This window comes from Bicyclus anynana, chromosome 7 (genome assembly GCF_947172395.1).
Source record: "Bicyclus anynana chromosome 7, ilBicAnyn1.1, whole genome shotgun sequence".
Taxonomy (NCBI): domain Eukaryota; kingdom Metazoa; phylum Arthropoda; class Insecta; order Lepidoptera; family Nymphalidae; genus Bicyclus; species Bicyclus anynana.
The window spans coordinates 3,025,514-3,038,286 of NC_069089.1; the positions used below are offsets into that span (position 1 = coordinate 3,025,514).

The 12,773-nt window shown below is 37.3% G+C and overlaps 1 protein-coding gene across 1 annotated transcript; it reads left to right on the plus strand.

The window, feature by feature from the left end:
- The first annotated feature begins 2,284 nt into the window (after positions 1-2,284).
- Positions 2,285-12,438, plus strand: LOC112058222 (lebercilin-like protein). The gene is made up of 7 exons (XM_052882629.1): positions 2,285-2,331; positions 3,657-3,873; positions 4,792-4,856; positions 5,667-5,858; positions 6,537-6,756; positions 8,435-8,572; positions 9,042-12,438. The coding sequence occupies exons 1-7, from the start codon at positions 2,285-2,287 to the stop codon at positions 9,993-9,995; spliced, it is 1,833 nt and encodes a 610-aa protein (XP_052738589.1). The 3' UTR covers positions 9,996-12,438.
- The last annotated feature ends 335 nt before the right edge of the window (positions 12,439-12,773 follow it).

Here is a 12,773-nt window from a genome sequence, read left to right on the forward strand (position 1 = left end):
ATGCCCGAATAACAAAAAAACACGGACAGACAGACAGACAGACAAAAAATCGAAAAAAAATATTTTTAGCTTCAGTATCGATTATATACTATGCACAAAAATTAAGGGAGCAGAAAAAAAATCCAAATTTTTGGGGGATTTTCAACAGGCTGTAACTTATACAAAAATGGTCGTACAGCAAAAAAATAAAAAGCAAATTGTAGCTCTAAGTGTTTAGTTTTTGGATCTGAGTTTGAAATTTTTTTTTTGAAAATATTTTACGAGTAATCATAAGAAAACCACTGAAAAAAAAATTTTCGAAATTTTTTTGGTTTTTTTTTTAATCTACGGACGTGGAAAAAATTTTTTCGACTCAACCTCCATATGGACCGGATAGCTTGTTTATTCAGATTTAATTTCGTTTTTTTTAAATCTCAATACGAGCATTTCTCGCTGAGATATCGATGTTTGAATGGAAAAAGATCATTTTGTCTTTGATTACCAATATCTCAGCAACCAATGATCGCACAGAAATTTTGAGGTTGGTTTCAAAAACTTGAATAAACTCTCTACAAGGATTGGCAATTGAATTTTGAAAAAAAAAATTTTTTTCAATCATTACATGAATTTGAAAAAGCATCCAAAAAAGGGCTTTTTGTCGTTTTTTGGAAAATCAAGCGCCCAATCAAAAATATTGCGTAAACCACTGACGTTAAATGTGCCTTTTAGTGTTCAATATACCCACAAAAACCCTACAAAGTTTCAATTCAATCCAGCCAACCGTTTTTTTTTCCCACTTGATCGAATTTTTGAAAAAATTAAAGGAGCAAGAATTTCGCTCTGAAAATGTCATAATTTACGCTTTTGTGCTTGCGCACGTGTATGTGTGTGGTTTTATCAGAGATTGAGACCCTGTGGTTCGTCACTTCCACACACACACACACACACACACATACATCTTCGGAGAGTGAGTTTGGAGTCACAAAATACTGTGGAACACACACATACACGTGCGCAAGCACAAAAGCGTAAATTATGACATTTTCAGAGCGAAATTCTTGCTCCTTTAATTTTTTCAAAAATTCGATCAAGTGGGAAAAAAAAACGGTTGGCTGGATTGAATTGAAACTTTGTAGGGTTTTTGTGGGTATATTGAACACTAAAAGGCACACTTAACGTCAGTGGTTTCCGCAATATTTTTGATTGGGCGCTTGATTTTCCAAAAAACGACAAAAAGCCCTTTTTTGGATGCTTTTTCAAATTCATGTAATGATTGAAAAAAATTTTTTTTTTCAAAATTCAATTGCCAATCCTTGTAGAGAGTTTATTCAAGTTTTTGAAACCAACCTCAAAATTTCTGTGCGATCATTGGTTGCTGAGATATTGGTAATCAAAGACAAAATGATCTTTTTCCATTCAAACATCGATATCTCAGCGAGAAATGCTCGTATCGAGATTTAAAAAAAACTAAATTAAATCTGAATAAACAAGCTATCCGGTCCATATGGAGGTTGAGCCGAAAAAATTTTTTCCACGTCCGTAGAATAAAAAAAAACCAAAAAAATTTCGAAATTTTTTTTTTCGGTGGTTTTCTTATGATTACTCGAAAAATATTTTCAAAAAAAAATTTTCAAACTCAGATCCAAAAACTAAACACTTAGAGCTACAATTTGCTTTTTATTTTTTTGCTGTACGACCATTTTTGTATAAGTTACAGCCTGTTGAAAATCCCCCAAAAATTTGGATTTTTTTCTGCTCCCTTAATTTTTGTGCATAGTATATAATGCCCCCCAACAAAAATTTTCAAAATATCTTCAATGTACAGAATATGTACAGAATTCGTATTAAAAGTATAGATTCTAGATGGCGCTGGCGTCCTTTATGCCACGCTAACGTTTGTTGTTACAAATGGTATAAGTAAAATCTCAAATTGCGAGTAAATGTATAGAATTCGTCCACTTTTATTATAAGAAGGTAGGTATAGATAGATAGATATAGATAAAATTATGGTATAATACCTGCCGTTACTACCCGTCGCGTTATAATATTATACGAAACTAACAATATAATAAATCTTTGAAACTATAAAGAGAAGCAAAACAAAAAGGTCAGTATTAAATATCAATAGCATATCGATTAAAACCTCCAACTGTGCCACTCGAGACTTATGTCAGTCTTTTTATCCGTTGCCATAGCGACGCGATACACAACGCCTTGTTATAAAAAATAAAGTGGTTTTGAATTTTTTTGTGTTTGCATTTATATAGGAAATGGAATTTATTTAGTATTGTGCAGTCTACCGACGATGTCAGAGCTTAGCCTCGTCCCAGAAGAGAAACGACGAGATCAAAGGTAATTGCTAATACCTACATTATTACGTAGGTAATTTGTTGTTTCGAAACTTTGGAGTAAGTTTTTACCTATAACCTACTAGCACATCCTCTCGGTTTCACTTGCGTGATGATGATGAGTGCGAAATACATAAGAAAGTACAGAAACCGCAAGAGATCTCACACAAGTCATTTCAAACTTGTCTGACATGTAGGTGTAGATACCTAGATTATAGGTAATTAGTTGGCTAGGGGGGCAGAAATTAGATCCGCAGGAGAACCAAAGTCACTGATAGGTATAGCTCAGCGAGTCGCGAAGCTGAAGAGGCAATGGGCAGGCCCATCGATATAAATCGTTAGATGGGCCCCTCCATACTAAAGAACGCACAATTTTATGTCATTACCCAAAGACGTGCACGCACATGTTATCTTAGTACGTAACAAGCGCATGCTGTGAGTGGACGTGGACTTAAAAAAGTATTTACTGTATTTTCTTATTTTAATAATAATTATGCCTTCGTGTTCATTTTGGAAGTGTAAAAACACAAGCCACAACATGAATTATTATAGGACTCAAAGTGATTACAAATATAAGAAAACTAATGCCAACCAAAGGTTATGATTCATATTATAGGACCCAAAGTGATTACAAATATAAGAAAACTAATGCCGAACAAAGGTTATGATTCACAACACTTGTCAGGACAACTTAATTAACAAATCAAACTGTAACCAAAATAAGGCCCTAGAATGGCAGAGAATGACCTTGAGTGTAGTCACGTACTTGTGAACGATGTGTGTAGGGTTAAAGGATCCTTTGACAGTCGACTAACGCTCCCCTTTTCCACTCAAGTCACTCTCCCCGCCTATCCCAAGTAACCCATAAAGAATTACACAACAAGAGATGTGGACGGCTCGAACGCCACGAGCACACTGAAGCCAACACGAGTTTGAACGACGTCATATCGGCGACGGCGATAACAGAATAAAGAAAAATGTGTTACGAGTGATGACGTACTCAATGTGCGAAACCATTGACATTTCCGCAACGCTTTGAGGCCCATCTAACGATCTACGATCGATGGGCAGGCCACATAGTTTGAAGAGCCGATGGACGTTGTGGTCCATTTGTGGTGGATGATGGAATGGCGACTCCGCATCGCAAATCGCAGTACTGGTCGACCCACTAAGTGGACCGAAGACATCAAGCGGGTTGCAGGGAGCCGCTGGATGCTGGCGGCTCGAGACCGTGGTATTTGGAAGTCCATGCAAGCGGCCTGTGTCCAGCAGTGGACGTCCATCGGCTGTTAATGATGATGACTATATCATGCCTCCATAAAATATCGGTTTGTATTGCAGGGACTCACTGGAGAGCGTGTACAGTAGCAACTCCCGCCTCAACCTCCTGCACAAGCGCAAGCGACTCAACCTGTGCGTGGGCATGTCCAACCAGTCGCTCAACCACAAGGGTGACAGATACGTCACCCAGAGGGTGCTCTCCGCCAAGACCCATAGGGTGAAGCAGCTGCAGAATCAGTTGGCTGATGCGCACTATCATTTACAAGTAAGAAAATACGTTTATTAATTTTTAATAGTGTCAGTCACTACATACAGAGCTACCTACAGAAAGTTCTAATTATATTATTAGTAAAAAATCTGTTCTAGTAGGATCTTAACGAAGGGCAATTCCATACAACGTCGGCCTGAGGAACCCAGGTATACCCTCGCATAAAAGTATATGGAGAAGATTTTTTTTTTAATCTCTACAAGTTAGCCCTTGACTACAATCTCACCTGATTGTAAGTTATGATGCAATCTAAGATGAAAGCGGGCTAACTTGTTAGGACCTACTATGAAATCCACACTCCTTTCGGTTTCTACACGACATCGTACCGGAACGCTAAATCGCTTGTTGGCGGTACGTCTGTGTCGGTAGGGTGGTAACTAGCCACGGCTGGAGCCTCCCACCAGCCATATCTAATATGATGCATAAAATAAGGATCTGATTAAATTATTGGCTTAATATATATATTTTTTTTTATTCTTTACAAGTTAGCCCTTACAATCACACCTGATGGTAAGTGATGATGGAGTCTGAGATGGAAGCGGGCTAACATGTTAGGAGGAGGATGAATATCCACACCCCTTTTGGTTTCTACACGACATCGTACCGGAACGCTAAATCGCTTGGCGGTACGTCTTTGTCGGTAGGGTGGTAACTAGCCACGGCTGGAGCCTCCCACCAGCCATATCTAATATGATGCATAAATAAGGATCTGGGTAAATTATTGGCTTAAGAAAAGTATGTTTCTTGAAGCAAAAAAAATATTTATTACTCATCTAGGGCAAAATTTTCGCCGGTGTACCAAAGCGGCGAAGTAACATTTGAAGCTGTATTATTTTTTCTGTTACCAATAAGCTTAAGTTAAGTTTCTCCCTGGTATCACCATACTATGATGGCTGATAAACGTTTTTGTTTAAGGAACTTAGCAACGAAAATCGAGTGTTACGTGCTCTCCAAAAGAAACAAGAAATCGCGTTACAGAGGCAAGTATCTTACTTACCTTCATCAAGACCAATGACCAAGATGCTTATTTCCTCTATATTAATTTATTAACATAAAGAGATAAAGTTTGTAGTATTGTATGGGGTACTTACTCTCTGGATCAACTTGAAAAGGATCTTGCAAAATCTTTTAATTCTAGATTCTGGAGTTATAAGAGTCTGAAAGTCACGTTATTAGTGACTGTCATAGGCTATACGAGTATTTTATCCCCGCATTCTAACCGTCATCCCCGTGAACGGAAACTACGCGAGTGAAATGAGAAATTTCGGGGCGTAGGCTAGTTCACAATAAAGCGCGTTTATTGCTGCCCGCAGTTCACTTGCTCTCCTCTGTCGTGATACCCACATTCGCGCAGTCGAGGAATTATTATATGTTCAGAAGTTCAGGACTCAAGTAAATGTAAATGGCGTAAGATAGGACGGCACACCGCTGGCCCATTGCGGATTGGCAGAATTCTCAAGAAAATTCTCAAGTAGGTAAATAGTATGCTAATTTCCTCACGATTTTTTTCTTTCACCGTTTGAGACACGTGATATTTAATTTCTTAAAATGCACATAACTGAAAAACTACATGCCCAGAACCGGATTCGAACCTACACCCCCCGGAATCGGAGGCAGAGGTCACATCTACTGGGCTATCACGATCGATCAAGAATTCTAGATTACTGTGAGTAAAAGCTGCTTCGTGGTATACCTAACCGTAACAAACATAACGCTTAAACAGATAGGTAGGTAGGTACTAATATTATCTAGATATTTAAATGCTAACTGATGAAACGTATGCCAATCAGATACGAGAACTCGAACGCGGAGCTGCCCCAAGTGCTGAACTCCCACAGCGAGGAGATGCGCGTGCAGCAGAGCCGGTACAAGCAGCTGAAGCAGCAGCACCGGGACGCGGCGCAGCGGCTTAAGGAGCGGGACCTGCAGCTGCAGCAGCTGAGGGATGAGCACCAGCATCTGTTGGACTTGAGCAAGGACAGGTAGATCTAGATCAAACATAGGTATCATCATTATCAACCCATATTCGGCTCACTGTTGAACAAAAGTCTCCACTCAGAATGAAAGGCGTTAGGCTAATAGGCCACCACGGTGACCCAAAGTGGATTGGCAGACTTCACACACCTAGGGAATTAAGAAAATTCTCAGGTATGCAGGTTTTCTCATGATATTTTTCCTTTACTGTTTGAGACACGTGATATTTAATTTCTTAAAATGCAGATAACTGATAATTGCCGCCTCAATTATTTATTTTACTTGTTCTGTTTTTTAGTCATCATCATCATATTAGCCGATGGACTTCCACTGCAGGACATAGGCCTTTTGTAGGGACTTCCAAACATCACGATACTGAGCCAATCCTGCGACTCGCTTGATGTCGTCAGTCCACCTGGTGGGGGGTCGACCGACACTGCGCTTACTAGTGCGGTGTCGCCATTCCAGCACTTTGGGACCCCAACGTCCATCGGCTCTTCGAAATATCCATCTTTTTTTAGTATTTGCTATTATATCGGCAATACAAATACATAATGTGTGAAAATTTCAACTATCTAACTATCACGCTTCATGAGATATAGCCTAGTGACAGACAGTTGGACGGACAGACAGCGGAGTCTTTGGACTGTAACCCTAAAAAAGGCTCTTGCACTTTACTTTTATAGGAACTTGTTGGAACGCGAAAAGCTGCAGGCTCAGGTGGTTGAACTGACCGCCAAAGTGCAGCAACAGGGTGAAACTATCAGCATGCTGCAGCGACGCATCGCGCTGGAAGCCAAGAACTTCAGGCACCAGCTGCAGGCGGAGATCAATAAGCACAAAGACACGAGACACGACCTGGACCTGGCCATCACTAACGCTGACAAACTATCCACTATTATCGAGGTAAGTAGTATTCAACATTAATAAAAGCCCATTGTAACCTAAAATTTTTTACTTTTGTCTTAATTTCATTTATTCTCACAGTAAAAAAATTTTGACCGACTCGTCATTGAGCAGTATCAAAGAAGAGGGCCAAAGAATCATTCTCTAAATTCCTTAGTTTGATTAGATAGATATTGACGCGTTTTTTTCACTCAAAATAGCATCAAAGTGATCCGGCCGCGCAACCGTATTCAAAGCCCGGCACTAGTTTAATAGGTGCCGCATCTTAAAAATTAACGCAAAAAAGTCTTGAAAATTTATGTACGAGTAGATACCGTGTACCTTTATAAAACCATAAATCAAATATAATTTATTGAGGTATTGTATAGTACAGTAAGTAAGGGTTTGCCCAAACTTTGCAATAATTACCTATGCACGCGAGTGCTTGTTGTGCAATTGATTTTAATAATTTCGACTGTTAGGTACCTATACTCGTAACTAGCATAAGCCCCCTAGGTACTTCGTTAGTTTCTAGGTAAGATAATAATAATGTTATCGTTGTGATTTTTAACCTACGACCGCTCTTAATGTATCTAAAGCCTTTATTAATAAACTTAGACTTATCTCTCGTACTTCCAAATCCGTTTTGTAGGTACTATTGAAGTTTAGTGTGAACAAACAGAGACAAACAAATAAACATTTAAAAAATCATAAAAGTCGTATGCTTAATTTATTTTGAATCTTTGAATTAGAATCCTACTGGATAGTTAGTGGCTAGCATATTAAGTTTAGTCAAATTACCCATTTTGCCAGGTTTAAAAAGGCCTGTATCCAAGATGTTTTTACAAAGATGAATTCGTTTGGTTCATAAAAATACACCTGAGTTTAAAAAAATGCAACCTCTTTGTAATCTACTCTAAACAAGCTATCCAGATATACCTACTACTGTTTCGTTATATGCGTATAGATATTTTCCAAAATGAAAGATGACTATTTGCCTAAATGATGATTAACGAGAGTTACTCGTACGTAGTAACTAGAGAACTTTGGCCCTAAATTCATCACATACACATCTAACACTCGTATCAATTATACGAGTGTTAGATGTGTAGCTGTAAATTAAATTAAGTACATGAAAAGTAGGTCTAAAGGTAGCGTTCCGATCTTGGCCACCGCGATAGCACGACCCACTGCCTAGTATGAATTTATATGGAGCACTAAACAAAAGTGGTCGAGCGACGCGGTCTCGGGGTTTGTTTAGTGTTCCATATAAATTCATACTTATGCAGTGGATCGCGCGGTCGCGCGTCGCGGTCGCCAAGAACGGAACCTTTAGTCTTTCCATCGGGAATAAGTATCTTTACTTCTTCTTCTGTTAGAGCTTATTTTTAAGAAACTAGTGGAAGCTGACCAACACAGTGCTATTTGCCTGTTTGTTTATATTCAAACTAGCGGACCCAGTCAAACTTTGCTTTGACAGTTACGCAAGCAATCAGTCGCAAGAAAGCTATCGGCAACAAACAGAGTTTTTAGCTGCCTATATGTAAGATTACATAAATAAATTATTAAATTAGATTCAAACATTGCTACCACCCGGGCGGCTAAAAAATATCGCCGTGTAATTTCATCTTCCTTTACGTCCCCGCGTAAAAAAAATATTAGCAAAAAACAATCACTATTGTGGTCTTTTTAATTGCAGATGAAGGAAAAGATGATAAGTACAGTCGCAGGCAGAGCAGTGAAGTCTCCTACAAAGATTCCGTCTACCATCAACATTGCGAGACCGATTAGCAAGAGTGGGAGAGAGGCTGCCAGAGGGACTGACGAGAGATCGAATGTGTGATGTATTTTGTATTTTAGTTTCATATATCTATTTTCTCAAAGTAAAGCTTTACTGTCAGGCAATTTCGTCTGTAATGTATGGTTACCGATTTTCCACACACGTGGATTTGTATTTCAGTTGAATATTCAGGTGTTTGTAATTTAACTGTAACGCTTCAGATTGACTGGCGCAAAGCGATTGTATTGTACTAGTGAGCGTGCTTAGTAAGGTTATACTCAGATTTACAATGGTATTCCCTTATTTGCCCAATTTACAATATAAATCACTGGCCTTTCTTGAAAATAGAGAGAACAAAAACGTAGAACAAAAAATATAATCTAACCAATAACAGCAATAGAGATTTGAAATCTCTAAACAACGTATTTGATTGCATACGTTGTTTTAAGTTTGAAAATCTGTATTGTAGGAATCAAATTAATTAAAGAGTATTGTTTCGAAAAACACATGTTTGAAATATTTTCAGATAATACAGTTAGAACAAAACCTACTCGCCAAGCTATGTGAGAATTCACGGAATGTCAGTAGTTCACTATCGCACGAGGAAGACACAAGCTCATCCACAGAACCTCGCTCTAGATATGTCTCCTCTCGAAGTTCTACCAGCACCCGAACAACGCCGAGCCAAAACCAAAACCGAAAAGGATCAAAAGGTTCAGACGAAATAATAGAACTAGCAAAAACAGTACAAGAAGGCATGGCTGACCTCACGATAGTTGACGACGATTTAAGAAATTCTACTCCTGAGGAAATGCAGAAAAGAATGGAAGCAATGAAGGCTGATTTGTTAAATAAAATGAAGAATAACGAAGAACCCGGTTCTAGAAAGCCTAGTGCTTTGAGAAGAAAATCTATGGAAGAGTCCATTGAGGAACACATTGAAGAAGTTGTGATAGAACGTCCGAAATCCAGAGGAAGAAGAGGTTCTACGGTTTCGTTTTACGACAGTTCAAGTTCTGAAATGAACGCAGCAAGTAGCAGTACTGGTGATGATGAGAAAACATTGTTAAAACGTGAGCTTAGCATAACTGATAAGAAAGCTACCGGGAAACCGATAGACAAATATTGCAAAGACATCATTCAAGATATAGAGAAGAGCAGCAAAGTGATAGATAATCACATGAAACAGTTCACACAAACAAAATTCGCTAGTGATAAATTGATCGAGCAATTGCAAGCGGTTGACACGTTGAATGAATTTGTGAACGGTGGTGGAGACATACCACCAGAGGCATTCAGCGAAATGAACAATAATTTCAAAATGCTCTCCGAACAAGTTTTTTCTGAAAATGTTCCAGTGGCCCGTAAACGCAATCTTTCTGGAAGAAAAAACTCCCGTATAGAATCTAGAACCAGTTTCCTCGGTGACTCCAATATGAGTAACCAGGATTTGCTCGAGGATTTGCTGGGCAAGAAATGATATACGGCCCTTTTCAATTCGTAACTGTAGTTGAATTTTATAATGGACTATAATTATGAATATATGTACCTAATATATTTAGAATGATTACGACTTTTTTCATAATGTTCTTTCAAAAATTGTTTACATAGTTTAAATTTATGCAAACATCATCCGTGATGGACACATTAAGTATCTTTGAAAGAACGCAAGATAACTGTAAAGCCCAGGTCAAATAAAACAACGAATGATCTATAAATAATGTAACGTGCAGTGCAGTTATTCGTAGTACCTACGTGTATAGTCGTACTTTTAGAAGCAATGTTCGTTTAAAATGCTGCCAAAATATGAAAATATATGCGTACACCTTTTTGATAAAATTCGAAAAAATTGCATTTAACAATATTTGCGTGGCTAAGTACGTCATTTACAGTACGATGTCACCTCTTAAGTTTTAGAAAAGGTTATTGTAAACTCTTATTTATTATATGAAATTTTAATATTTTAAATTGGCTAATGACTTTCACACGATTGTGTTGCTATTTTTTATTATTCTCGAGCTTAGTTGAAAGAATAATTATGTAACTGCGAGTTCGTAGGTTAGAAACAAAAAGGTCATTGCAATTAGTATAATAACACATAATATAGTTAACGTCTGTTATACTTCTTTGCATGTGAAATTGGTGATACTACACAACAGCATTTAATGTTTGCAATTTAAACTCGTACGAGAACTTCTCTACTAAATCTATTATTATTTCATTCACCCTGTCTCGGTGCAAAGAAATATAATGTACGAAGTGAAACAATTTGTATTGTATAGATATTTTTATACACGAATAAAGTCGTAGCAATATACCGTTATTTCTGTAGCTACGCGTTAAATCTTGTGAAGAAAACGCGTACATAAATTATGTTGGCACAAATATTTGTTTAGTATCAACAAACATTATGCTTTGGAATGTTTTACGAGATTTAAATGATCGTTTATGTGCACTGTGAAATAAATTATGTTGAATGCTAATTTGGTGATCAGCGCTCGCCCGATGCAAATGGCATGTAGTAAACTTTTATTATATAGTTTTATTAATACACTGTATATTGAACATTTAACAATGCGAAATTGTTCTCAAATGTTGCTATAAAAGCAGCTTGAAGCGGAAACTTTTAAATTATTATGTCGTTGACTGTTGTCGACAATACAGACATTGTAAGGGCCAGTGCACACCACGTTTTTTAACCGTGCATTTCATGCTACATAGCAGCTGTTTGTTGCACATATATTTATTCATCGTGTTCTAAAATATCCGCACTTATGCCAAATTTTATCTTACTAAATTCAATAGTTTTTAAAGAGACGAATATTACCTTTCTCTTCTTTCACATTCATGCTCATAATAATTATAATATAAGTACATACGTTACATGTACCTACTAATACAGCTACAACTGAGGTTTGTTTGAATGCGATCTCTGGAACTACTAATTTTACAAGTATAATTTAAATCGGAGACATTAATAATTATAACCTGAGGAGGGTCAGAGGCTATTTAAAACTATTTATTTAATTCTGTTATTTTCCGGGTTATAACCACTGCGATTTTTAAAAGCTTTAGAAGCTATAATAAAGGTCTTTTATAATGGGGATGATGACTAGGTTTGAATATATTGATTTTTATGATACATTCGGGTAAATTGAGTCAATGTTAACTAATTTATACATAAAAAGCAAGAATATTTGCAAAATAAATGAGATTATAAAATTTCAAAATGTATTAAAAATCTTTTATCGTAATTAGATGAAAATTCATAAAGTTTTAGCTTCTTTACATTAAATGTGACATTTTTTAATATATGAACTATTAATATAAACGCACTAACAACAAAGATTTTAGTAATTTTGTTTGAACGCCCATACAAATCTAACGATCATTACATTGCCTACGACGTCATTAGTTCGTACCATTTTGTATGGGGCGTTTTTCAGGGATCCGCGGCAGCGTCGCAAATCTGACCCTTTAAATCCCTGTAGCTCCGAAAGTAATGATCGCAGATACCCTGTTCCTTTTACAAAATTTCTTTACTATTAGCATACTCTTAATTTATATACAATTTGAAAAAACTGTCATCATCCCTATTATCCTTTCTTTCGTCTTTCGTAGCTAAGTCTGAGAACAATTACGTAATAGAATCAATTCAGCAGATGAGTTTCCAAAGCTATTTCTGCTGTAATTGCCTGCCGCGTTCGGGCGAGCAAGATTCTTTCACCTGCAATATTTATCCAAGACGGTCGATTGGATTATATTTATCTGTGTGATTGTAGATTTGTGGCGTCGAGTTCTTTATATTTATTGTTATTAAATGTTTTACCTATTTGAACGAGATTAAAATCTATTTTTGTGGACTTTGTGTATATTTTTCATGTAGCGAACGTAGTTATGTACGTTCGTTGCGAAGCAATATTGATTCTAAATCAGCGCTAACTACGTCATGATGACATCAGCCGATGGACGTCCATAGCCGGACATAGTTATTTTTTTATAGATACTTCTAACGCCACGCCACGGGTCTGAATAGCCTACATCTAGCGACTCGCTTATTGTTGGAAATCCACCTAGTGAGAGTTGCCATTCCAACACCTCGGGACCCACTATTGGCTCTTCGAACTTTGTACCCATTTCTACTTCAGCTTTGCGATTCATTGGTTTTTCTGTGGAGATTATTATTTCTGATTTGATTAGGTACATAGAGAAACCTACTCCGCGCATAATTTTCTCCAAGATTGCATCATCACTTACT